We start from the raw sequence: 25,349 nt of genomic DNA, 5'->3' as shown, positions 1-25,349 counted from the left end.
ACATCAGGTGAAGCCATGCATCAAGGTAGAAAGCCTAACCTCCCCAAATAGATAGCCTTGCACACACAGCTTTGGAGCAGCTACTTGGAGGCCATGTGCCTATACATTTCATACATGTTAATCCCTGCTGTTTCCAGTTAGTGAGTTGTGAACCTTCATTCACTTGATGCACAGATGCATGAAAATGGAGGCAGTTGGTAAATAATTTCCCTGGTGTGACACACGTGTTTTCACTTGGAACCCGAGACCAGTGCTGGCTCAAGTCACTGTGAGTTGCTAGGATGCCGTCAGTGATACACACTCTCAGTCTACTCCCTTCAGCCAGCAAATTTATTGCACAAACTAGTCAGATTCTTTAGTAGTTCCTTAGGCCACTTGACAAACTTGGATCAATAAATAAAGCAAGCAGGTGACTAGATGTCCGAGCCAGTGGCTTATGCTTCCTGTCAGCTGTCCGACTGCCTGTCCGCCTTCATGAATATATGTTAATTACACCTAATTAGGAGCTTTGTTACGACCTTTTCACATGTGCATGTGATATGGTGTTACTTTGATCATTTTTATATTTTCCCGGATCCCCCAGTCCTCTTGCCTCTTCCTCCCAAGTGCTGGGAGCACCAACACCTAGTTTAGGTGGTCCTGGAGGTTGAGTCAGGGCTTCTTTCAGGCTAGCCAAGCACTGTACCAAAGGAGCTGTGTCCCCAACCTCCTCTACTATGTAGACGAATTTCTAAACAGTCTTATTAAATAAGAAACACAGAGCCAAATACAGGGGTGAAAGCCATAGAGTTCAGAAAAATAGTAGAGCCACCCGCTAACCTTAGCTCACCACACCGTAGCTTCCCCAGAGCCGGAGCTTCTCCCTGTCTAACCTGCGCCTTTATTGCCTTCCTGTTCTGCCTTCTCATTGGCTCTTAGTCCAGCCACCTCACTTCTTCATCACTGCCTGCCTGTACAGACCTCCAGGTCTCTATGGTTGGTACTGGGATTAAAGGCATGAGTCACCATGCTTGGCTGTGTCCTTGACCACACAGAGACACTTCTGCCACATGATCGGATTAACGATGTGCGCTACCACCACCTGACTTCTGTTTATGCCTAGCTGTCTGTGTCCTCTGATCTCCAGATAAACATTATTTATAAATATCACCACATTTCAGCACAAATGAAATATCACCACTGTTGGTTAAATCGGTGCTGCTGGTGGCTGGCCACCCGATCCGCTTTTTAGGCTGGGCCCCGTCGCAGGCTGATGACGTAACTAAGGACAGAATCCTTACTACCACCCTACTAGTTTATCCTGTACCCCCATTTCCACATCCTGCTAGTTCATCTCGTTTCCATGTTCTTTGTCTTCATTATCTTATTTGTCAAAATGCCTTCCATACTAAGGTTCCCTGTTTTTGTTTTATTTTTAAAAATAAATGCACTTGTTCCTTTTGGTCTTTGGTCTTGAACAGCCGCAGGGACCGTGGTGTAAAGAAGGGATGACTTAGAGGAACACCCCAACAGGTCAGTCAATGAAGTTTTTGATTAGATAGTTCCAAAGTGAAAAGGTTGGGAGGAATTCTTCTTTGAGGTTTGATTTTGTTAAATGTTAATCAGCAGAGTCTCTGAGGCTTGTAATACACCGCTGTTAACAGGCGTCAGGGGAAATTGCGTTTTGCTGTTGTTGCTTTTGTTGTTGAATTGTATGGGCTGAAGATTCATTGGCTCCATAAGGTAAGAAGCTCATTATTGCATGAAATGGGAGTGTGTGTGACAGTTGTGTGGAAAGAAAAGTTAGTATAAATTAAATAACTAAACCTCAGAGAAACTAGTTACCTACTGACACATGCCACTCAGTCCTGCCTTCTCCCTTTCTCAGAGGCCAATGTGTTTGAAGGTTTCTTTTAAGAGTGTTTAGGGAGCTGGAGAGATGGCTCAGAGGTTAAGAGCACTGTCTGCTCTTCCAGAGGTCCCGAGTTCAATTCCCAGCAACCACATGGTGGCTCACAACCCTCTGTAACGAGATCTGGTGCCCTCTTCTGTGTACATAATAAATAAATAAATAAATCTTTAAAAAAAAAAAAAAAAAAAAGAGTGTTTAAAAGCAAGGTGTCCTACCATAGGCACTGGGCTCCAGAAAGCCAGCTTATGCAACCAGGGATGGATGGATACTGATCCCACTGCCAGGGGGTCCCTCAAGCAGATCAAGCTACACAACTGTCTCGCTTATGCAGAGGGCCTAGTCCAGTCCCATGGAGGCTCCACAGCTGTTGGTCCAAAGTTCATGAGTTCCCGCTAGCTTGGTTTGGTTGTCTCTGTAGATTTCTCCATCATGATCTTGATGCCCCTTGCTCATAGAATTCTTCCCTCAACTGAATGTATCAGGCTCTGCTGACTCCCCATGGGAGGCTTTACCTTTTCAGAGGAGGGAATGGGGGTAGGTTGGAGAAGGCTGTAGGAGGCGGGAAGAGGGAAGAGAGGAGGATCTGTGGTTGCTATGTAAAATGAATGAAAATTTTCTTAATTTAAAATAAAAAGAGTGTTTAAAAGCATAGAATGGTTTTCCCATTTATAATCACCAGATACCCAGGAACACCCTCTGTAGTGCATTATGTAGTGTGTCACAGAATGTTCTAGCAAAGGAGAGATTGCTTAAAAGAAAAAAACAAAATAAACAACCCGGATGAAGTTTTAGGTTAATGGTAATCCCCAGCAAAGCAAGTGTGAAAACACACACACACACACACACACACACACACACACACACACACACACACCCCTACACCTCTATACCTATCTACCTTTAGGGCAAGTTAGTACAAGAAAACATGAAAGAAATTTTTAGAGAGGAAATCCGACCAGATGGAAAAGCCAGTACTTAAAAGTGATTGCTTTCTTACAAGTAAGTAGAATTGGGATTCCCCACCCCCCACCCCCAGTACTAGGTGATCTAGCAGGGTCTTAGACATGCTAGGTGGGTGCTTTACTACTGAGATGTAGCCCAACCCAGGCTGTCCTTAAATCCTCTAGCCTACTCCTTCTGCCTCCTGAGTGCTAGAATCATAAGTATGTGCCATAGTGCCCAGTGGGGAATCAGGATTTTAACTCAGGTTACTTTCTCTACATCTAGAATCCTTGTTTTTTTCCCATTATGATGTATTGTTCAGGGAAGCAGTTGTAGTTTAATTTTTCTTTGGGCCAGCAGCTCAAAAATAATGACACAGAGACTTCTTATTAATTATGAAAGCTCAGCCTATAGCTTAGACTAGTTCCTAACTAGCTCTTATAACTTAAATTAACCCATTTATTTTATTCTCCTGTCTGTTGCATGGCTCATTACCTCATATCCCCATATTGCCCATATTGCTTCCTCTGCGTTTGGCTGGTGACTCTGCCCTTCTTTCCAGAGTCCTCTCTGTCCCCAGAAGTCCCGCCTAACTTCTTCCTAGCTATTGGCTGTTCAGCTTTTTATTACACCAATTACAGCATTTTCACACAGTGTACAAATATCCCACAACACTAAATCTCAGCTTTAACTTGCTCTATTTAGTTGTCTGTGGAATACCACGTTATCCAAGCTTCTGACCCATTTCTATCCTATGTGATTTATTCATCCATTGAATATTTACTGAGAACCAGCTGGGTGCCAGATACTGTGCTAGGTGTTTGGCATTTGCCTCTCCAAGTTTTTCTTGATGAAGCTTTAATCTAATTAATCTTTAACAATAAGAAATCGGGCTGGGTGGTGGTAGCGCATGCCTTTAACACCAGCATCCGGGCGGCAGAGGCAGGCAGATCTCTGTGAGTTCGAGGCCAGCCTGGTCTACAGAGTGAGATCCAGGACAGGCACCAAAACTACACAGAGAAATCCTGTCTCAAAAAACAAAACAAATAAACAAACAAAAACAATGAAAGATTGGGAGTCAAATATTGGAGAAGAACCTGAAAGATCAGAGAAGCAGGGAAGCCACCGGTCACTTCCTACCTCTTCCATTCTTCTCAGCCCCCACTTACTACTTCCTGTCTCCTCTCTGTCTACAGTCCTCCAAATGTCTATGGTCAGCTAGTGACTAGCTCTGCCCTCTGACTCCAAGCAAGCTTTATTCATCAGAACACAATCAAAATATCACACAACATGGGCTGAAGAGACGCTCAGAGGTTAAGAGCACTGACAGCTCTTCCAGTGGTCATGAGTTCAATTCCCAGCACCCACATGGTGGCTCACAACCATCTACAATGAGATCTGGTGCCCTCTTCTGGTGTGCAGGCATACATGCAGACAGAACACTGTATACATGATAAATAAATAAATCTTTCAAAGAAAAAACTGCAAAAAACCCCTTTGTTCTGAGTAAATTGCTCTGAAATGCCATTCGGGCTGGCTGTGAGAAAAAGGAGGGTCAGAGCTTCATTTGCACAAGAAACAAAGCTATCCCTAGGATGCTAGAGAATTATTTTAGGGAAATGCACTGTTAGGAGTTCTTGGAAGCCGGGCATGGTGACTCATGCCTTTAATCCCAGCACTCAGGGAGGCAGAGCCAGGCGGATCTCTGTGAGTTCGAGGCCAGCCTGGTCTACAGAGCGAGATCCAGGAAAGGTGCAAAGCTACACAGAGAAACCCTGTCTTGAAAAAATAAAAAAAAAAGGAGTTCTTGGAAGCATACAAAAAAATCATTGCAGGAACCAGCGTGTGTGTGTGTGTGTGTGTGTGTGTGTGTGTGTGTGTGTGTATATGTATATACTGAAATATTACCATGACTTCTTAAGCCATAGCTTGACCTTTGGAAAAGTCCTTGACTTTTCCAACTAGTAGCTTTTGTGATAGTAGCTGGATTCTATTACATTTTCCTGCGGCTTGCGACACTTCCCATTCCATGCTGGAACATTGAATGGCTGGCAGCTCCAGCTGCTTGAGTTCATGAGTGATGTGGTTCAGAAGATTCTGCTTCACTTTCATTCTCCCTGATCTTTGGCTCTTAAAGTCTTTCCATCCCTCTTCCACGGTGGTCCCTGAACCTCATGGAGAGGCTGTGGTATAGATGTTCCACTGTGGCTGAGTGCTCCACTGACATTGATTCTCTGTGCTTTGACCAGTTGTGAGTTTCTGAAAGTTCTCTGATGGGTTCTGAGAGCTATACTAATCTGGGGGTAGAGAGATATAAATTTGTAGGGCAGTTTGACATAAGTCCATTTTGTAGAATAATAGTAGTAGGTTCATCCTGAGAAGTGTGAGCTCTCCAACCTTGAGTTTTTGGTCATATTTACAGTAGTAGACAAGCGTTTCCTTTTGTGAAGCAGGCTTTTATATCACAGCAGAGAGTGGTTGGTTATCCCTACAACATTCATGCCACTGTTGTACCCATGGGAACCTAACTTTAAAATAGATCTCTCACTGAACCTAGAGCTCATTGTTTTTTGCTACATTGACTGGCTGGCCAGCCCCCTGCCTCTGTATCTCCCCCTGCCCCAGTATTAGGGTTTCATGGGTACACAAGTATGCTTAGCTTTTATGTCGGTGCTGGGGCTCTGAACTCAGATTCTCACATTTGCTTAACACACCCTTTTCCCTCAACTCCTTAGAGTTTTTTTGAGAGGTAAATTTAATAAGATGTGGTGACTTTGGATGTGAACAGTTGATAGACAGGGCACATTTGGAAGTGATAACTCTTGATTTTGGTTTCAATGCCTGGAATTTAAATTTTGTTTTGGAACTACTTACTAACAAGCATGAAGATTGAATGTCAGTTTTGATAAAGCTTAGCTTATTCAGTGACTGTATTTCATCTCCGTGTTGGTCCAGCTTCACTGAGTACCCACCCTGTACACCTCATTCTAACTGGAACACCAGGGCACCCAGTGGACCCTGGGTTGTCCTTTTTCATCTCGAATCTTAGCTTGACTTGTTTTTTATTGTTGTTTTTTGTGGTTTTTTTCTTTTTTTTCTTTTTTTGGTTTCTCAAGACAGGATTTCTCTGTGTAGCTTTGCACCTTTCCTGGAACTCACTCTGTAGCCCAGGCTGGCCTCGAACTCACAGAGATCCACCTGCCTCTTGATAGTAATGGGCACTGGTTACTGAGTGGAAAAGTCATAGTCATAACAGAACCCAGTGGTTAGAGCTTTATTAGGAGGGAAAGGTGGGGGGGGGGGAAGAGGTGAGAGCCAGGCCTGGTGGGGGGAGGGGAGCAGGGGGAGGGAACAGAGCAGAGAGCAGAGAAAGAACAGGGGGAGGGTCCACGTCAGGATTTTTAAGCAGGTATGTAGTTGCCCATGCCTGCTGATAACGTAAGATGCAAGAACCCATGCTGATCATGTGCCAGAGTGAGGGCAGGATCCTAACATTTCTGCCTCCCAAGTGCTGGGATTAAAGGCATGTGCCACCACTGCCCAGCATGACTTGTTTTTTTGTTTTTGTTTTTACTTATGTGCTTTTCTCTGTAGCTCATTTCCACATCAGAGACATTTGATTGTATTCTCCAGTAACTTCTTTAGGGGGTAGGGGTTGGGATTTCAAGACAGATTTTCTCTGTATAGTCCTGGCTGCCCTGGAACTCACTCTGTAGACTAGGCTGGCCTTCAACTCAGAAATTTGCTTGCCTCTGCCCATTGAGTGCTGGGATTGAAGGCATTCACTACTGTGCCTGGCTTCAATAACTTATTAAATCCTTCCCATTTCCGTTTCTAGTTCATTCCCATTTGTAACCTCATGCTTAGGAAGAGGACAGTTACCCTTGTTCTAATGCTGTGATAAATACCTTGACCAAAAGCAACTTGAGGAGGAAAGGGTTCATTGAATCTTAGAGTTTGCAGGTCACTCCATCAGAGCAAAGTCGGGACAGGAACTCAAGACAGGAATCGAGGCAGGAACTGAAATAGGCCATAGAGGAGTTCTGTTCACTGGCTGCTCGGCTTGCTTACTTGCGTGCTTTTCTTTCTTTCCAACTTCACTTTTTATTTCTGTGTGTATGCTTGCCTGTGTTTGTGTACCAGGCGCATGCAGTGTCCTTCCGAGGCCTGAGGAGGGTATCAAATCCCCTGCAATTGGAGTTAGAGACAGTTGTGTGCTACCCAGTGTGGGTGCTAGGATCTGAACTTAGGTCCTTTGTAAGAACAGCAAGTATCTCTCCAGTCCCTTATCAATGCTTTCTTTATTATCCAAGACCACCTGTCCAGGGTTGGCACTGCCCCCCAGTGTCATGGGCCCTCCCACATCAATCATTAATCAAGAAAGTGTTAAACAAAGGAAGTGTCCTACAGACTTGCGCAAGCTAGTCTGATGGAAGTTTTCTCAGTTGAGTTTCCTCTGCTCAGATAACTATGGCTGTGTCCAGTTGACAAAAACTGACCCAAGGCTACTCACTCCTTCCTGTTTACTGGATTATCATTACCTTTCATCTGGGACTATGCTAATGTTAATTCTTTATTTCAGAGCCATCATCAATCACTTTAATCCCAAAATTGAGTCCTACGCTGCTGTGAATCACATATCTCAACTCTCAGAAGAACAGGTAAGTCACTCCTCTCCCTGGATGACCTCACTGGTGATGAGGACCAAGCCAGTAGCTGTCTTCCTTCTGGTAATGGGATTCTGTGACTGAGCTCCGAGTGGGGTGGTTCTTTAAATAGAGTAATACCTTCTTCATTTGTGCCGTCTGAGGGACTTGTTTAATTATATAGAGAGTATGGGGTGGAACGACAAGTTACTGTCGTACAGTGGGTGATAAAATAGTACTTTTTAATCTCTCAGTCACAGTCATTTTGATTTCTGACAGTCAGAAATGTCAACATGATGGTGCACACCTGTAATCCTCGCACTTGGAAGGTGGAAGCAGGAGTTCAGAGTTATCGTAGGTTACATAGTGAGTTCAGGGACAGCCTGGGCTGCATGTTATCATGTCTTAAGAACTCAAACAAGGCTGGGCAGTAGTGACACACACGTTTAATCCTAGCACTTGGGAGGCAGAGGCAGGTGGATCTCTGTGAGTTCGAGGCCAGCCTGGATCTCCAGATCTCCAGAGCGAGATCCAGGACAGGCACCAAAACTACACAGAGAAACCCTGTCTCAAAAAAACAAAAACAGAATTCAAACCAAACAAAAGTAAGACATGAGAACTTAGAAATTCCAGCCCCAGGAAAACGTGGAGTGCAGTTTGGTCTGAAGGTGTGTGGCTCATTAAAGCATAAGCATGGGATTTCATTGAGGTAGGTTTTCTTTCCCTTGAACAGTTATTTCTGGGCAGATTTTTCTCTGATATTGTCTGAGTTGAAGACACAGCTAGCCTTGTACATTTGTTTTCCTTGAGTCTGGCCTGATTCCCCTCTCCCTTATGGCTGTACTCATGGGGTTTCAGCATGACATGGAGCTGAACCAAACGTTTCCATTCTCAGCCTCTTTTTCCTTTTTTAAATAAGGGAGTTTTGTGGGTTTTCTTTTGGTTTGGTTTGGTTTTTTGTTTGTTTTGGGGGGGGGAGGTCAGTTTGTTTGTTTGTTTGTTTGTTTGTTTGTTTTACCAAGAAAGGGTTTCTTTATGTAGCCCTGGCTGTCCTAGAACTAGCTCTGTAGACCAGACTGGCCTCAGTATACACATAAGAAAGCTAGGCATGCCTGCAGTCCTGACATTAGGAAGACAGAGGTAGGTGGATCCCAGAGCTCAGCAGCCCATCTAGTTTAAAAGGTGAGCTCCAGTTCAGTGAGGTACACACACACACACACACACACACACACACACACACTTGAAAAAAGACACGGGTTATGAACCTCTGTCCTCAACACAAGCTCACTTGCACACACCCACAGTAAATACATACATACATACATACATACATACATTCATACATACATACATATATACATACATACATACATACCTGATCCTCCTTTCTTGTTTCCTATTATTCTGAGTTGGAAAGCCAAGGAATAAATTCCGAACTGGTGAAACCATGTGTGCTCGCCAGTGCATTGTTGTAGCTCTTCTGAGTGTTTTACTGGCAGGACCAGCCAGCAATTGGATTATGACCATGTGTTCCAGTGTTCTTGAAAGCTATTCAGTTCACCCAGTAAGACAGCAGGCAAGCTCTCTCCTAACAGAGAGCCTTCTCAGCACTCCCCCAGTGGCCCTTTCTGCAGCCGGAAGGATAGCACTCTATTAATCTGTCAGTTCTTTCCTTTGAAATGTTTGTTCTCTTTTGTGAAGCCAGCTGCGACTCCATCCTCACACTTGAAGCTGTCTTTATAAATGGCTTTCATTTTCCTTTCTTCCTCTGCCTATAGCGCAGAGCAGATTCCTGTTCTTTACATACTGGAGCTGTCTGTGAGGTGTTTATTGAGGCTCCCTTTTCCTGTTGGACCAGTTTATGTTAATTCTACTGTGTCACTTTTATACAGAACATTGTTCTGTGTATGAACAGGAAGAGACACTCCTGCTACTCTAAGCTCTGGATAGCCAGAAAGCCACATGCAGCGTCCATCCCCAGCAGCTTGGGAAGGTCAGCTGAAATATTTCTCTCTAAGTAGCAGCCACCAACCAGTAATAAAAACCCATGTGGTGCATGAGGAAGTCGGGAAAGGAAAGATTAACAAGCTGTATCTTTACCCTCTTTCCTATTCTTTCAAGGTTAAAAGTGATAAGCAGTGTTTCTTGAGTCCACAAGCCAAAAGTGAGGCAGTTTCTAGGGAAACGGACTCAGTCTATTCACGAATGGGGAAGAGGGCTGGGGACAGAGTGCTGGGTAGAGTGCTTGTCTAGCAGGTATGAAATCCTCATTTCATTCCCTGGCACCACCAAAGTGGGAGGAGTCCTCGGTGGTCTGTTTACTTGGTAAATAGTTACATGCAGCCTGTGACCCTCCAGAAGGGCAATCAGTATCAGGGTGGGAAGTCCGGGTATAACCTCTGCAGTCACAGAGTTACTGTGTGCTCACAAGCTCGTGACCACCAACAGGGTCCAGTTATCCCAGGACTCTGCTCTCAAAATAGTTGATTCTCTTCTTCAACCGCCTCTCCAGGCTGCTAAGAGACGGCATTACAGTGCTCCTGTTTTATCAGATGACAGGCACCTGCCTGTCTGTCGACCTCCAACACATGGAGCACTTCTCTCCCTTCACTTCCGGACATTAATACCAACGCCACAGTGTCAAGAGTATTTGCAGCTTCCCAGAGAGGTGGCTTTGGGAGCATTAAGGCCCTGTAGCCGTTAGCAGCCATCTTAGTAGGGAGGGAAAGAAAGAAATAAAGCAAAACAGGGTTAAAATCTCAAGTAGATTCTAAAATAACACCTGAAACCTGTTAGCAGGTGTTAGCTGGGACTTACGGCATTAGTAAGTGCAGCAGATAGGACAGGTCCTTTGCTCACTCTGCCTGCCCAGCTTGTCGTTTTGTTAGCCCAGGCTAACCTGGGGCTCGCTGTGAAACCCAGACTGGCCTTCAGTGCACTGAATCCTCTTGCGTCAGCCTCCTAGCTGCTGGTATTAGAGACAGGAACCACTATGACCACCTATATTTATGAAAATTTTTAAAGATTTATTTTTATAAATTTAAATGTTTTGTACATACTAGACATTGTAGGACATTATTGTAATCCTGCACTCAGGAGATGGAGGCTGGAGGATCAAGAGTTCAAGACCAGCCTTAGCTACTGAAATCCTATCTCAAAATAATTAAATTTTTAAAATATGTTTGAGCTAAATGTAGTGGTATACTCCTTCATCCCAGAGGCAGGCTGATCTCTGTGAATTTAAGGCCAACCTGGTCTACATAGTGAGTTCTAGGACAGCCAGGACTACGTAAGACCCTGTCCCAAACAAAACAAAACACAAGGGGAAAAGGGGAGGCACTATCAATAGTGAGATTCTGACGGGATGGGGGTTTAGCTCAGTGGTAAAGCACTTGCCTAGCAAGCACAAGGCCCTGGGTTCCGTCCTCAGCTCGGGGGAGGGGTTCTGAGATATAGCTTATTTCTAGAACATCTTGAAAAAAAGTTACCCTTTAGTCCCATTAACCACTCTCAGCTAGGATTCAGCCCAGTCTCTCTCCAGTAGAGCTTGGTAGTAAATATCAATTCCTGCCTAAGAGAATCATTTGATATACCAGCAAACTTGATCACCTTGATCGCCAAGGAATAAATATCCTTAAAAAGATAAATCTAAGAAGCTGTCAGTGTTCTTCCTGCCTGTAATCCCAGCATGCAGGAGGATGGTTGAGGTCAGCCTAGGTTATAGATTGAGACTGTCAAAATGCATGTCAGCATAAGGGCTTTCTGACTTAAAGAGGTTTCAGTCCTTGTTTCTTAACAGCCATTTTCCTTGGTGTTCATTTCTAGAACTCTCTCCTTTTAAAAGGACACAGAAAGAACAGCCTTTTTTTTTTTTTTTAAAGTGGTTTTTCGAGACAGGTTTTCTCTGTGTAGTTTTGGTACCTGTCCTGGAACTCACTCTGTAGACCAGGCTGGCCTCGAACTCAGAGATCCACCTGCCTCTGCCTCCTAAGTGCTGGGAATAAAGGCGTGCACCACCACCGCCAGCTCAAGAACAGCCTTTTAAGTCATCCTAAGTTTAGTCCTGCAGCCCCGCTTCACTAGTGCCCTGACCCTGATCCTCTTTCCATAGGATGGTTGTCCTACAGCCTATGATTTATTGAAAAATCTTAGAGAATGTTGTATCTGTACTAAATTAATATGGGTTGGAGACATACAGTAGAAGCCCCCCTTCTGTACCCAGGCTTCACACACTTAGTCAAGCAAGTGTTCTGCCACTGAGCTACATTCCCCAGCCCCCTTGCTACGTTTCTCTGTGTAACAGCCCTGGCTGTCCTAGAACTCAATCTGTAGATCAGGCTGGCCTGGAACTCACAGACATCTGCCTGCCTTTGCCTCCCAAGTGCTGGGATTAAAGGTGTGTGCCACCACAGCCTGGCTGTTTAGACTGTTCTTTAACTCACTCTGTAGCCCAGGCAAGCTGCAGCCTCCTGAGTGCTTGGGAATACAGGCCTGTGCCAGCAGATACCACTTGATATTTAAGAGAAATACTTAGGGATTGGAGAGATGGATCAGCAGTTATAAGCACTGGCTGCTCTTCCAGAGGACCTGGGTTCAGTACCCATATGGTAGCTCACAATCATCTGTAATGCCATTTCTAGGGAATCCAGTACCCCTTTCTGGCTTTTTGGGTATCAGGCCTGCATGTGGTATACAGACATATGTGTAGGCAAATACCCATACCCACAAAATCCACATAAAATCAGATAATTTTAAACAGACAGACTGCAGATGATGGTTTAAGCATGAAAAGTCCTGTTAAAGGCTGGGTCTCTGCAATTCTAGTTGTCAGAGTAGACATGGAGGAAAGACATGGGTTAGATAAATACAGAGACATAAATTATAAAATGTACTCAAAACTAGGACCTGACCAAGTCAGAAAGTATGGAGAATTCCAGAGTTCTTGAATGTCATGTCATTGGGTCACGAAACAGTCTGAAGCGTGGTGAGATGTGGTGGCACACGCCTTTAATCCCAGCACTCAGGAGGCCGAGGCAAGTGGATCTCTGTGAGTTCGAGACCAGCCTGGTCTACAGTGAGTCCTAGGACAGCTGGAGCTACATAGTGAAACCCTGTCTCGAGAAAACAAAAATTTAAAAAATCAGTCTGAAGTTCCATGATTTAGAATTCGAGTCAGTCTTCAGTCACATGCCTCCTCTCTGTCCTCCCTTTCTTAAAAACAGTTTCTCTATGTAACTCTGACTGGCTAATTTACAGAGATCCACCTGCTTCTACCTCCAAAATGCTGGGATTATAGTATGCACCACCGTACCTTCCTAATTGTCAGCCTTGTTGTGATTGGTTCAGTCACACACACTTGTTAAGGGCCCATCAATCCCAAGCATGTTGTGAGACCTCCTAATGGGCAAGTCTTCCTTTTTAAATTATAGTTTAAAAGATTTGCCATCCTAGCCATTCCTTGATGTAGGAAACAGTTTGCCTAACAGTATGCACATTGTTGTGCCACAGATCCCTATGGCTTTTCCATTCTGCAGAACTGAAACTATCCTCTGAGCAACTCCCTGTTCCTCTCCCCCCGCTACCTTGGCAACCAGCATTCTACTTTCTGATTCTAAGGGTAGACAAACCTATCTTCACGCTTTACTTTCACCCCAGTAGCCTAGGAGCTTGCTAAAAATTTTTCTGCATATAAAGTCACTTCTGAGACAATCTTAAGAGTTAGGATATAGCTCAGAATCCAGTATGCTAGCTCTCTGCCTGGCATACTGGAGTCTCCTGGTTTGATTTCCCAGTGACCCCCACCCCCCTAGATTGTTTAGGGAGAAAAGCATTCTTCTGGGACCCACAATGTCATGGGAATGTAGATGATGCAGACAGAATTGTTATTGTTTTATTATTATGATACAGTCACAGTCAGTTTGTCTTTTTAGATTTTTGTCTTAGTGTCTTGCCTGCATTTATGTCTGTGTGCCACACTCCCGCCTTGTTTCTTGAGTCAGGGTTTCATGTAGTCCATGTTACCCCAGAACTAGCTCCCTTGTAACTGAGAACAACCCAGGGTTTGTGACAGTCCTGCCTCCATTCCCAAATTCTGGGATTATAGACGTGAGCAAGTTGTGTTAGCGATCATTGCTGAGGGTTTTTTATGATTTATTTGTATGTGCATTGATGTTTTGTCTGCATGTGTGTACTTCTGTGTGAGGGTGTCGGGTCCCCTGGAACTAGAGTTACAGACATTTTGAGCTGCCATCTGGGTGCTGGGAACTGACCACAGGTCCTCTGGAAGAGCAGCCAGTGCTCTTAACTACTGAGTCATCTCTCTAGCTCTCTTTACTGAGGTTTTAATTCCTATAATTTCTCTTTAAGTTTCTGCTCTCCCTAGAGCTTTAGATTTTGGATCCAGAGGAGGCCTGTATAGAGTTGTATAAGACACTTTTTACCTGTATTATGTGTATGTTGTATGGGGGCATATGTGTGTACATGCTCAGAGTTGGTTTTTTCCTTCTACCATGGGGACTTTAGAGATGAAATTCAGACCTGCGGGCAGATGTTTTTACAGGCTGATCTTGACAGCCCACAAGATGTTTTTTAAGTATTATTACAAGCTGAGTATTGTTGAGAGCTGCTAAGTATTACTTCTATAAACTTTCTAAATCTGTTTGGTTTCTCCTCTGATCCTAAGAGCCCTTACAAATGACTGCTCAGGGTGTTGAGCTGGCTCAGCAGTTAAGAACACTTGCTGCTCTCGCAGGAGATCAGGATTTGGTTCTCAGAACCCATATTGGGCAGCTCACAACCACCTGCAACTGGAGCTTCAGGTATCTAACACCCTTTTTTGCTTCCACAGACATTAATCAGTAAGCACATGATATACATATAGTATATACCTGCAGATACTCACAGATATATATATACATAAAAATAAACCTTAAAAAACTACAAATGAGCCGGGAGGTGGTGGCACACGCCTGTAATCCCAGCACTCAGGAGGCAGAGGCAGGTGGATCTCTGTGAGTTCGAGGCCAGCCTGGTCTACAAAATGAGTTCTAGGACAGCCAGCCAGGCCTCTTACACAGAGAAACCCTGTCTCAAACAAAGAAAAACTACAAATGACTGTTAGGCATTTAGAAATCCAAATGATACCTAGCCTTTTCTCTCCCCCACCCCCTTTTTTTTTAAAAATTGTTTTCTGAGATGTCTCTCTCTATGGCTTAGGCAAACCGGAATTCACTAAGTAGCCCAGTCTGGCCCCCAGACTAGTGACCATACTCTTGCCTCAGCCCCCTAGATTTTAGAATTAGAGGTTTGAGCCACGGGGCCCAGCCTAGTATATTCCAGTGGAAAGGAGAGAGGAGCCCCACTCTGAGGGCCCTGCGTCTTTAAGAGCCTGGGCAGAACCCTTGGCTTGAGAAAACTTCCTCAGAAAAATCTCGGTAGAAAGCTGGAAGAACCTCCAGCCTCTGAGGAAAGCCAAACCTGAGACTTCATCTTCAGAGTAGTTGGTCCTCGGAGTGTGGATGTGTAACAGCCTCAAGGGTGTGAACAGTGGAGGGGGCTGATGTGGTGCTTAGTGTATAACATGGAGCCAGCTGTTCCTACAGCTCAGCTTTTTCAGACCAGGACTTTGACACCAGCCCCAGCACACTGGTAGCTGTTGAGGGAGAGAGGCTGGGATGCTGTCAGGACTTTCTTAGCAGGAAGTTCATATGGTTCACTTTCCTCGAAGAAGTCACCTCTGCAGAAATTCTCCCTAGCTGGGCATGGTTGAGCACACCTTTAATCTCACTGCTGGGAGGCAAAGGTGGAAAGATCTCTTAGTTCAAGGCCAACCTGGTCTACTTAAGGAGTTCCAGGACAGCCAGGGCTACACAGAAAAACTTTGTCTGCCCACCCATCTGCCCCCCCCCCCCAAAAAAAGAAAACAAAACAAAAACAAAAAGGAATGTCCCAGGGCACTTTTGGATTTCACACGGGGTGATTGAGGCACACTCCAAGTACCCCATCCTGTTTTCTCTTCTTAGAACCGGGTCCTAACCATTGTATTATGCAAGGCAGCCTTGGCAAAAAGACTCACGTTCAAGAGTTAAGATTTAAGACTCCCACGATAGCCATAACTCAGCTTCCTGTACTTGACAGTGTGCATTTCTACAACAGCCTGTAGCCATGCACCGCCTCTCTGTAGCCATGAGTGATGGTTGCTGGGGCAACTCTGACTGAGACTGTGACAAAGCGTTAGCCGCCTGACCCTACCTTCCTTGCTGTCTTATGTGTGTTCTGCCATTTCAGTTGACCTGTTGGGCAGAAAAACACTTCGATGGAGTTGTTTGTTCATTGGACTCATTTCCTATAGCAGGGAAGACACAGAGTCAGAGGAAGGAGGGGCGGCTTGTGCAGGCTGCTCGCACTTTACAGGCATCTTGAGAAGGCCCACAGAAGATCGTCAGCGGCCGGGTCGTGTGCTGCTGGGGAGATGCTCCCAACTGTACCAGGGAGTTGGTGGCACCGTCAGAGACCCTGCATAAGGGAGGAAGGATCTTGGATTTAAAACAGATGCAAATACACGAAAGGACAGGAGCACATCCTGTTGCTGAGGGAGCACTTTTATATGGGTTATTTACTCAAATCCTACATCAAATATTCGGGATAGATGTAATTATTATTTTACAGGCGAGAACACTAGAGAGACTGCTTTGTCAGGGGTACAGTTGTACCCAGGTCAGCGTGCCTCCAGAGCTAAGATTCTGTATTTTATCAGGCTGGGGCACGTATGACAAGTTGAGTCAGACAGGTAAGCAGGTAAGCCAGGGCTATGAAGAAGGAACAAGAAGCAGGCAGAGTACCAGTAACAGAGCCTGTTCATGGGAGGCAGCCAGAAGTCTTAGAGAGGGAAGATATTTAGTGGAGGATGCAAAGTACCAATCCATTCCAGAGGGTTTGCTTGCCAGAAATAAATGTATAGAGGACCCTAGCATTTCATAAGTGAAATGAGTCCCTTTATTCCAGCCAAGTATCCCAGGAAGGCTTTTTCTACATACCAAAGGGATGCGGTGACTTTTTATGAAAGTTTTTATTTACACAGTAGATAATATATCAAAACTATATATATATAACTATATATATAGTTACATATGTAAAACACACACACACATATCACACTAAAGTTTAATCCCCCCTTGAGACTTACATTCCAGGCTGACCTTGAATTCACTTTGTATCTGAGGATGATCTTGAACTTCTGAGCTTTCTGCCTCCACTTTGTTGAGTGCTCTGATTACAAGGCATGTGCCACCTACCATGCTCCATTTGTATGATACCAGGGATCTAACCCAGGGCTATTTGCATGCAAGGCAAACATTCTACCAACTGAACTGTATCTCCATCCAGCCTCTTAACTGTTTTGTTTTTTGGGTTTGTTTTTTTTTTTGGAGGTTTTTTGTTTTGTTTTGTTTTGAGATAGGGTTTCTTTGTGTAGCCCTGGCTGTATACGAGGCTGGCCTTGAACTCAGAGATCCAGCTGCCTCTGCCTCCAGAGTGCTGGGATTAAAGGCGTGCGCCACTGCCACCCTGCTTCTTAACTGCCTTTAAAGTAGTATGCCTATTTTATTCAAAAGTCAAAAGTCCTGTTGCACAGCCAAGCTGGGTGAATAGTGGAGGTCACTCACTGATGGAGAAGAGCTCAGTTTATTGTTGTGTCTGCCACTGTCAGAAGATTCTTCATTGACATCGAATTTTGAAATGGCCACCACATGAACGCTTGGTCTTTCTCGGCTGGCAATTGTGAAGCCACATGTCAGTGCATGGAAGGGACAGTGCTCGAGAGGTGGCAGGCAGACAGACTGCAGGACGTGGCCAGCCTTGAAGCGTCTCGGCAGAGTGGTCCAGCTCTCGTCCCCTCAGTCACTGTAGGTATTAGGAGGAGTGTTAGGGTTAACTGTTTCCTTCCGTCCATGTGATCGTTGGGAAGATTGTTTGTGTCCTCTGCCAGCAGTCCAGGAAGTTCTTTAGAACTTATCCAGGATATAAAGAGCCTGGCTTGCCACTGTGATGGTAGTTGAGGCCAAAAGTACCCTTATGCAAAGTTGTATCTTTGTTAAAGTTGTATTTGACTGAGAATGTTTGTGTCATTATTATTTTATGTGTATGAATGTTTTGCCTGCATGTATGTTTGTGCAACATGTTTACACATGATGCCCGTGAAAGCCAGAAAAGTGTGATAGATCCCTTGGAACTGGAGTTACAGATGATTTTGAGCCACCATTTAGGTGCTGGGAAATAAACCTAGGTCTTCTGAAAGAGCAACCAAAGTGCTCTTAAATGCTGAGCCATCTTTCCACCTTGAAATAGTTTTAGGACCCATAACAGTATTTTGATTTTTTATAATCACTATAATCACATGATAATTGCAATCTAAAAAATAATCCAGTCAGCTCAAAGGGAAGCTGGGCATAGCTCACAGATGGGATTCTATTAGAGGTGGGAAATACTCAAGGCCCTGGTAAGGAGGCAGAGACTAGTGAGTTAGGATCAGAGAAGGCTGGCCTTGAACTCCTTGCTAATCCTCCTACTTTCTACCTCCCAAGTGCTGGGATTATAGGTGTGCACCATTATCTCTGTGGAGAGATGGTGATTTCTTCAGCTCAGTGTTTAACTCTCTGAGCTACCATGTTTGCAAGGAAAGAGACCTCAGGTGGGGTGTGCAGACACTTGTGTCTGCTGGCTGGATCTGGACAAAGTGTAAAGGCCTGATGGAGTTCTTGGGTTTCCTCCACCCCCATTACCTTGGCACCTCTAAGCGTGATTAGATGCCTTGCTTACACAGGGTACAGGGCTGCATGTGTTGGATCTGTAATTAGTGCAAAGAAAGCTTCACAGGACTGTCTGTGGCTTCAGCCACATAAAGTCAGGGAGGTGGGGTGACTGCCCAGGGAAATTAAGGAAGTCGCTGTCACAGTCTTCACCAAGTGATGGCCTCTTGCTAATCACCCACTGTGAGGTTCATTATCTGGTCTACCTGGCTGAAGGGCAGCACAGCCTGCCAGATCAGTAAGTCTCAAGGCAGTAGAAAGCCCTTTGGAAGCAGGCTGGAAAGGCATGGATGAACTGTGAGAACTGGGTAGCTTAAATTGGTTTTAAATTGGATTTACTCCTGAAGTATAGGAGATTATAATAGAGAGGGAAGAAAACCAGAACAGCCAACTTCTGCACAGTGCATGCAGGAGGCTGCAGTCAGGAGTGGTTTGTGCACAGTGCATGCAGGGGCTGCAGTCAGGAGTGGTTTGTGCATAGTGCATGCAGGGGCTGCAGTCAGGAGTGGTTTGTGCACAGTGCATGCAGGGGCTGCAGTCAGGAGTGGTTTGTGCACAGTGCATGCAGGCGGCTGCAGTCAGGAGTGGTTTCTGCACAGTGCATGCAGGGGCTGCAGTCAGGAGTGGTTTGTGCACAGTGCATGCAGGCGGCTGCAGTCTGGAAATGACTGCTTTCACACAGACCATTTCTCTGAAAGCCTGGACTCCCACCCTCTGGATCACTTTTTCTAAACAAGTCACATTAAGTGATAGTTCCCCAGGAGAGAAGATCAAGTTATTGCAGATAGAAAGTCACTTTCAGTGCCCAGTGGAGGAACGGATGTGGACAAGTGTCTGTGGTTTTGTACAGGTCGCTGTTTGTTTGGCTCTTGGCTTTGGGTTTGGTTTTTTGTGTGGAGGGGGTTATGGGTCCTCCCTCCCTCCCTCATGTCTGTCTGTCTGTCTGTCTGTCTCTCTCTCTCTCTCTCTCTCTCAGCTGTTTTGAGCTAAGGTACTCTGAAAAAGAACCAATTCTTACCTCCGAAGGAAACTCTCAGAACCAGCTTTGGTCTGAGATCTCCCTGCTTAAGAGCCTCTTTGGTACAGGGCAGGAAATCTCTGCCTGCCTAGGCTGACTTCCCAGATTCCTTCTGTGCAAACAGTACAGAAGTACTTGCTGTTCCAATCTAAGAGCTACATAAACTCCAAGGCTGCATCTGTCCTCGGATCGCAGGGATGCAGCGCTACTGTTTTGGGTTTCTATCTTCTGAGATGAGAGCTCAATGGCTGGACAACACTGGCTTTCAACTGATTGAGATCCTTCTGCATCCTCTTCCCAGTGTCACAGATGTGTGCCACCTGCCCCACTTAACTCCCTTCTCCCTCCCTCCCTCCCTCCCTCAGGTTGGCCTGGAATTTGCTGAGTACTCAGAGCTGGCTTTGATCTTCCTGCCAACACTTCCCAAGTGCTAGGAATCTGGGCACAGGCAGCGTGCCTGGCTTTGGTCACTGTTTTGGTGTTAGAGCTTGGCTGCAAGGCGTGTGTTCCTGTGGACCTCTCCGCAGCTGTGTTTGCAGGGATTGCTACAGCTTCTCCTGACCCTTTATAAGCCTAGGAAGGATGAGTAAACCTCCCTGTTCTCAAACCTCCAGTCAACTCTCTTTACAAATCCAGAATGACTGACTGACGACTGTTACCCTGTGCCCTTCCACCATCGCCTCAGTTTGAGGACCTGAGGTTCCTGAGCGTGAGAAGTGTGTGTGTGTCAGGTCTAGGCAAGTACAACCGGTAGTCAGCCTTCATCTGACTAGTGCCCCATTGGGCAGCATTCTAGACACTGTTGATGCATCAGGGAAGACGGGGCGGTCCAGGGATGGAGGAGGAACACAAGGAGAAGAATCCTCACTGCTGAAACACTGAGAACTTGTACCGCACACCAATCCCAGGCATTCTTGTCCCAGCATGCAGTGGAGTGATGGCATACAAAAGCAAGCTGTTCTCCTGGGCTGAGTGCATCCTTTTCATTACTAGTCGGGGCTTACGGAACCTACTGTTTAGTCAGTGCTATCCCGAATGAAATGTATAACAAGCCACTGCTGTCAAGATGCAGAACACTTCCTCTAGGCATAGTGGCCATGTCTGTAATTGCAGCCCTTAGGAGGCTGAAGCAAAAGGATTGCCAGAAGTTAAAAAAACAAAAACAAAAAGGGGGTCATGAGATGGCTCAATAATAAAGGTGCTTGCTGCCAAGCCTGATGACCTGAGTTCAGTTCCCAGGCCCCATGTAGTGTAAGGAGAGAGCTGATACCTCCACATGCTTAAGTGCGTGTGTGTTTTCTCTCTCTCTCTCTCTCTCTCTCTCTCTCTCTCCACAATTAATTAGATAATTTTCTTAGGTGTTAATTTGGTCTTGAAATCATAGTGTTTAAGTAAATTATTTTTTAAAAGATAGGCAGAGCACAAAGAGATGGGTCATAAAGTATTTGCTGCACACATATAAGGACCTATGTTTGATATCCAGCATCCACCTAAAAATCCAGGTATAATGATGTGTGCTTATAACCTCAGCACCAATATCTTGCTGGCCAGTGATCCTTCCCTTATCCGGGATTCCTGGGTCCCAGTGATGAGAGACCCTGTCCCAAAGCATGGTGGACAGCTCCTGAGGACTGATACCTGGTGTTGATCTCTGGCACACGCATGTGCACAAATACACCTGCACACAAAAAGTGCACTTGCACACTACTGAAAACTTACAAAACTTTTTCATCACCCCAAAAGTTATCACACTACTTTGAAATCTGTTTTCACTCTGCATCTGGGCCATAAGCAAACACTGGTTTTATTTACCTTCTTACAGTCTTTTATAGACCTTCCTACAGTGTGTGCCTTGTGTGTGACTTTCCCTAGGGAGGCATGAATAATGTCTACTCACCTCAGGTGAGATACCCATAACAGGCCAGCAGTTCCACCCAGCTCTAGCTTGGTGAACTGGTGGTTTGTTGTTGGAGTTACTTGCAGAAACATGTGTTCCTTGGGCAGCAGCATCACCAAAGAGCCAAGAGTCCACTCCAGCAGGGGCGGCTCCTTACGAAAGTTGCGTCACTTTGAGTTAGCTCCCAAGTTGTCTGTCACCCAGGCATGTTCACTGCCTGTGGGATCTCAGGAAGGAGCTCTTCAGTCTTTTAGCTTTCCTGAGTCTCTTCCCTCCAGGAGTCCCTCCTGTCTCTTCTCTCCAGGAGAGACCTCTTTAATTCAGAGGAAACAAATACAAAACAGTGCTCTGTGCCTTGTGAATCTGACTTCTTTCTAAGATTCAAACATTGTGGTATCTGGGCTATTTGCTGAAGAGAGATGAAAATACGTGTTCATCCCATGAGCTGTGCACAAAATTCATAGCAGCATTATTCATAATAACAAAAACAAATTAGGAGCAACTTGAGTATCCATCTTCAGTTGATAAACAAGCTGTGACCGGTAGAATATCACCGAACCATAGATAATACAGTGCATTATACACTTAAAACTGAGATAAATAAATTACATATCAATACAAATGTTTAAAATTCAGATGTAGTGGTGCATGCCTGTAATCCAAGTAAGGCAGAAGCAGGAGGATTAGGAGTTTGCTACATAGCAAGTTTGAGGACATCCTGTATAAATCTTTACCTATTCCCAGTTGCAGAAGTTCTCAACTTTCATTTTCTTCTATAATTTTTTAAAAATTATATTTATTTATTGTAGGTGGAGAGGGATGCTTGTGTGTACCAAAGCATGTGTATGGAGCCAAAGCATGTGTGTGTGCCAAAGCGTGTGTGTGGAGCCATGGACAACTTGTAGGGGCCAGTTCTGTCTTTCCATCATATGGCCCAGGGATTGAACTCAGGTCTTCAGACTTAGTGACAACCTTCTCAGCCATATCGTCAGCCCTCATTTAAAAATTTCATAATTCAGATCATTCAGGCTTTTTAGATCTGTGATTTATTTCAAGGCGTGTGTATGTGTTTATTGTATAGTAAAAGTAAATATTTGTTTCCCCTCAAATGCCCGTTCCATTGCCATTTCTTCACAAAACTGTTCTTGCCCAGTTGAAATACTTTGAGGACTGGAGGTCCAGCTCAGTTGGTAGAATGCCTGCAGAGCATCTTCAGAGCCATGGGTTTGAGCCCCAGCATTATATAAACCTGGTGTGGTACCACACACTTGTAACCCTAGCACTTGAAAGGTGGAGGCAGGAGGATCAGGCGAGCAAGGCCAGTTTGGACTACAGAGTAAGTTTGAGGCCAGTCTTTCATGAAACCTAGTCTGAAAACAAATGAATGAATGAATGAATGAATGAATGATAGATAATTAATTTAATAAGCCTTGGTGTGTTAGTCTGTTGACCATGCATGTGCAGATCCATTTCAGAAGTCAGTCCTGTTCTGTTGGTTTATATGTCTAATACATGGCCACAATGTATTTATTTTTATATTTGTGAATGTTTTGCCTGTGTGCATGTATGTGTGTATATGTGCATCACATGTGTGCAATGCCCTTACAGGGATGCCAGAAGAACCCCTGAAACTGGAGACACCATGGGAATCAGACCCTCTGCAAGAGCAAGCCAGTGCTCTTAACCACTGAGCCTTCCTGCCACACTGTGCTCACACTGTCTTGATTGTTTAGGTCTACAGTAAATTTTGAAATGGAATAATGGAAGTGTTCTATATTTATTCTTTTTAAAAATTGATTTTTTTTCAACTTTTAAAAAATTTTATAATTTAATTAATTTTACATATCAGCCGCGGATTCCCCTGTCCTCCCTCCTCCCCCTCCTTCCCTCCAGCCCCCCACCCCCATTCCCATGTCCTCCAGGGCAAGGACTCCCTTAGGGATTCAGCTCAGCCTGGTGGATTCAGTCCAGGGGCTGGAGAGATGGTTCAACCGTTAAGGAACTGACTGCTCGCGGGTGGTGGTGGCACATGCCTGTAATCCCAGCACTCGGGAGGCAGAGGCAGGCGGATCTCTGTGAGTTCGAGGCCAGCCTGGTCTACAAAGTGAGTTCCAGGAAAGGCAGAGAAACCCTATCTCGAAAAACCAAAAAAAAAAAAAGAAAGAAAGAAAAGAAACTGACTGTTTTTCCAGAGGTCCTGAGTTCAGTTCCCAGCACCCTTATGGTGGCTCGATGGGAGCTGACTCCCATTTCTGGCATGCAAGAATGAGTACGTGTAGACAGAACACTCATATACATAAAATATATAAATAAATAATTTATTTTAATATTTACATATAAAGCAAAATAAAATGGCTTTTCTATTTAAAAATAAAAAAGGGTTGCTGCCTGGGCAGTGGTGACGCACACCTTTAATCCCAGCACTTGAAAGAGAGAGGCAGGCAAAGCTCTGTGAGTTCGAGGCTAGCCTGGTCTTCAGAGCGAGATCCAGGACATCCGGAGCTGTTACACAGAGAAACCTGTCTTGAAAAACAAACAAAACAAAACAACAAAGAAAGCCATGGCTGCTGAGCTTTTGATTGGAGTTGTGATAACTCTGTAGGGAGGCTTTAGAGAGAACTGACGCTGTAAGACACTGTCGGGCTGTAGCTCTAAGAGAGCCTGTCCTTAGACTGGTGTGCACAAATGCTCAGCATCCAGAAGGTAACCATGCTATGCTGTCTGCAGATCCACAGGTGCATCTCTTAGATCTTTCAGGGTTTATCAGTGCTTTATACTTTTTAGTGTACTGTTTTTCGCCTCTGTTGTTCTGTTTCTCCCATGATATCTTAATTTTATACCTTTATGTTATGTAAGTGTTATGTAAGTGGTATTTTCAATTTCACTTTTTTTTGTTTTTGTTTTTGTTTTTGTTTTGTTTTGAGACAGGGTCTCATTGTGTTGTGTAGTCCAGGCTGCCCTGTAACTCACAAAGATCCACCTGCCTCTGTCTCCTAAGTACTGGAATTAAAGGCATGCACCACGACCACTCAACTCTTGAATTTGAGTTTTATCCACCATCCATTGTTTTGGTTTGTCTATGTGGTTTTTTTTTTTTTTTTTTTTTTTGATGTTTTCTTTTTTCCTTCTTTTTGAGACAGAGTTTTGCTCTGTAGCCCTGGTTATCCTGGAACTGACAGAGATCCACCTCCCAAGTGCTAGGATTAAAGGTGTGCGCCACCATTACCTGGTGCCTTGGTGTTTTCGAAAGGTCTCATTCTGTAAATAAGGTCTTGAATTCATGATGATCCTGTCTTAGCCACCAAAATTCTGAGAGTACAGCTTAAATTACTACACCAAATTTAGCTGTAGGTTTTCATGGACTCTGTTGCTCAAACTAAGGAAGTTCCTTTCTGTTACATGACTGCTGAAAAGTTTTAGCAGTGTGTTTGCTTTTGGAAACAAGGCCTCCTATGTAGCCCAAATTTGTGGCCCTCCCTCCTCAGCCTCCCAAGCACTAAGGTACTAGACATACACCACAGTACCCACCCAACCGGGATGTTGGATGCTAATAACTTTGTGTCTCATGAGATGAACATGTAGATTTCCCCTTCTGAGATAAATCCCTCTTGATCATGATACACTTCATTTTATTTCATTTTATGTGTACTGGTGTTTTCCGAGTGTGTGTCCATGCTGTGCCTAGAGTGGCCAGAAGAGGGCATCAGATCCCCTGAGACTGGAGTTAAAATTGTGAGTCACTGTGTTGGTGCTGGGAATTGAGCCTGGATCCTCTGGTAGAGCAGCCACTGCTGAATCATCTTTGCAGCCCCATAGTTCAGTTTCTGTAGTAGGTATAGGTATAGTCTATTTTCCTACTCACTTATTTTTTAAATTACATTTATTTCTTTTGTATGTATGCATGTGTGTGTGCCTGATACACATGTGGAGGTTGGAGGACAGCTTGCTGGAGTCAGTTCTCTCCTACCATGTGGGTCCTTTAATCTGACTTTTCTTGCCAGCTAGCTCTTATCATTTAAATCAACCTGCTCCTATTAATCTACATTCTATCAAGTGGCTTTTTGACCTCTCCTCTGTCTGTCCTGTGTGTCCGACTTAGTCAGTGTCTCCTGCATGCTCAGATTCTTCCTCTTTCTTTTTCTCTGCCTGG

General features: G+C 44.7%; 1 protein-coding gene across 4 annotated transcripts in view; it reads left to right on the top strand.

The window, feature by feature from the left end:
* The window catches only part of Armh3 (armadillo like helical domain containing 3), a 202,267-nt gene that overhangs the window by 163,150 nt on the left and 13,768 nt on the right, over nucleotides 1-25,349 (top strand). For all 4 annotated transcript variants that reach the window (XM_036171070.1, XM_036171061.1, XM_036171079.1 and 1 more), the window contains one exon: nucleotides 7,416-7,494. In XM_036171070.1, coding sequence (XP_036026963.1) covers nucleotides 7,416-7,494 — 79 coding nt within the window. The remainder of the gene's footprint in view (nucleotides 1-7,415; nucleotides 7,495-25,349) is intronic.

This window comes from Onychomys torridus, chromosome 1 (assembly GCF_903995425.1).
Source record: "Onychomys torridus chromosome 1, mOncTor1.1, whole genome shotgun sequence".
NCBI classification, from domain to species: Eukaryota; Metazoa; Chordata; class Mammalia; order Rodentia; family Cricetidae; genus Onychomys; species Onychomys torridus.
Note: the sequence above shows the minus strand (reverse complement) of the source record. Positions and strands in the feature narration are given on the sequence as shown.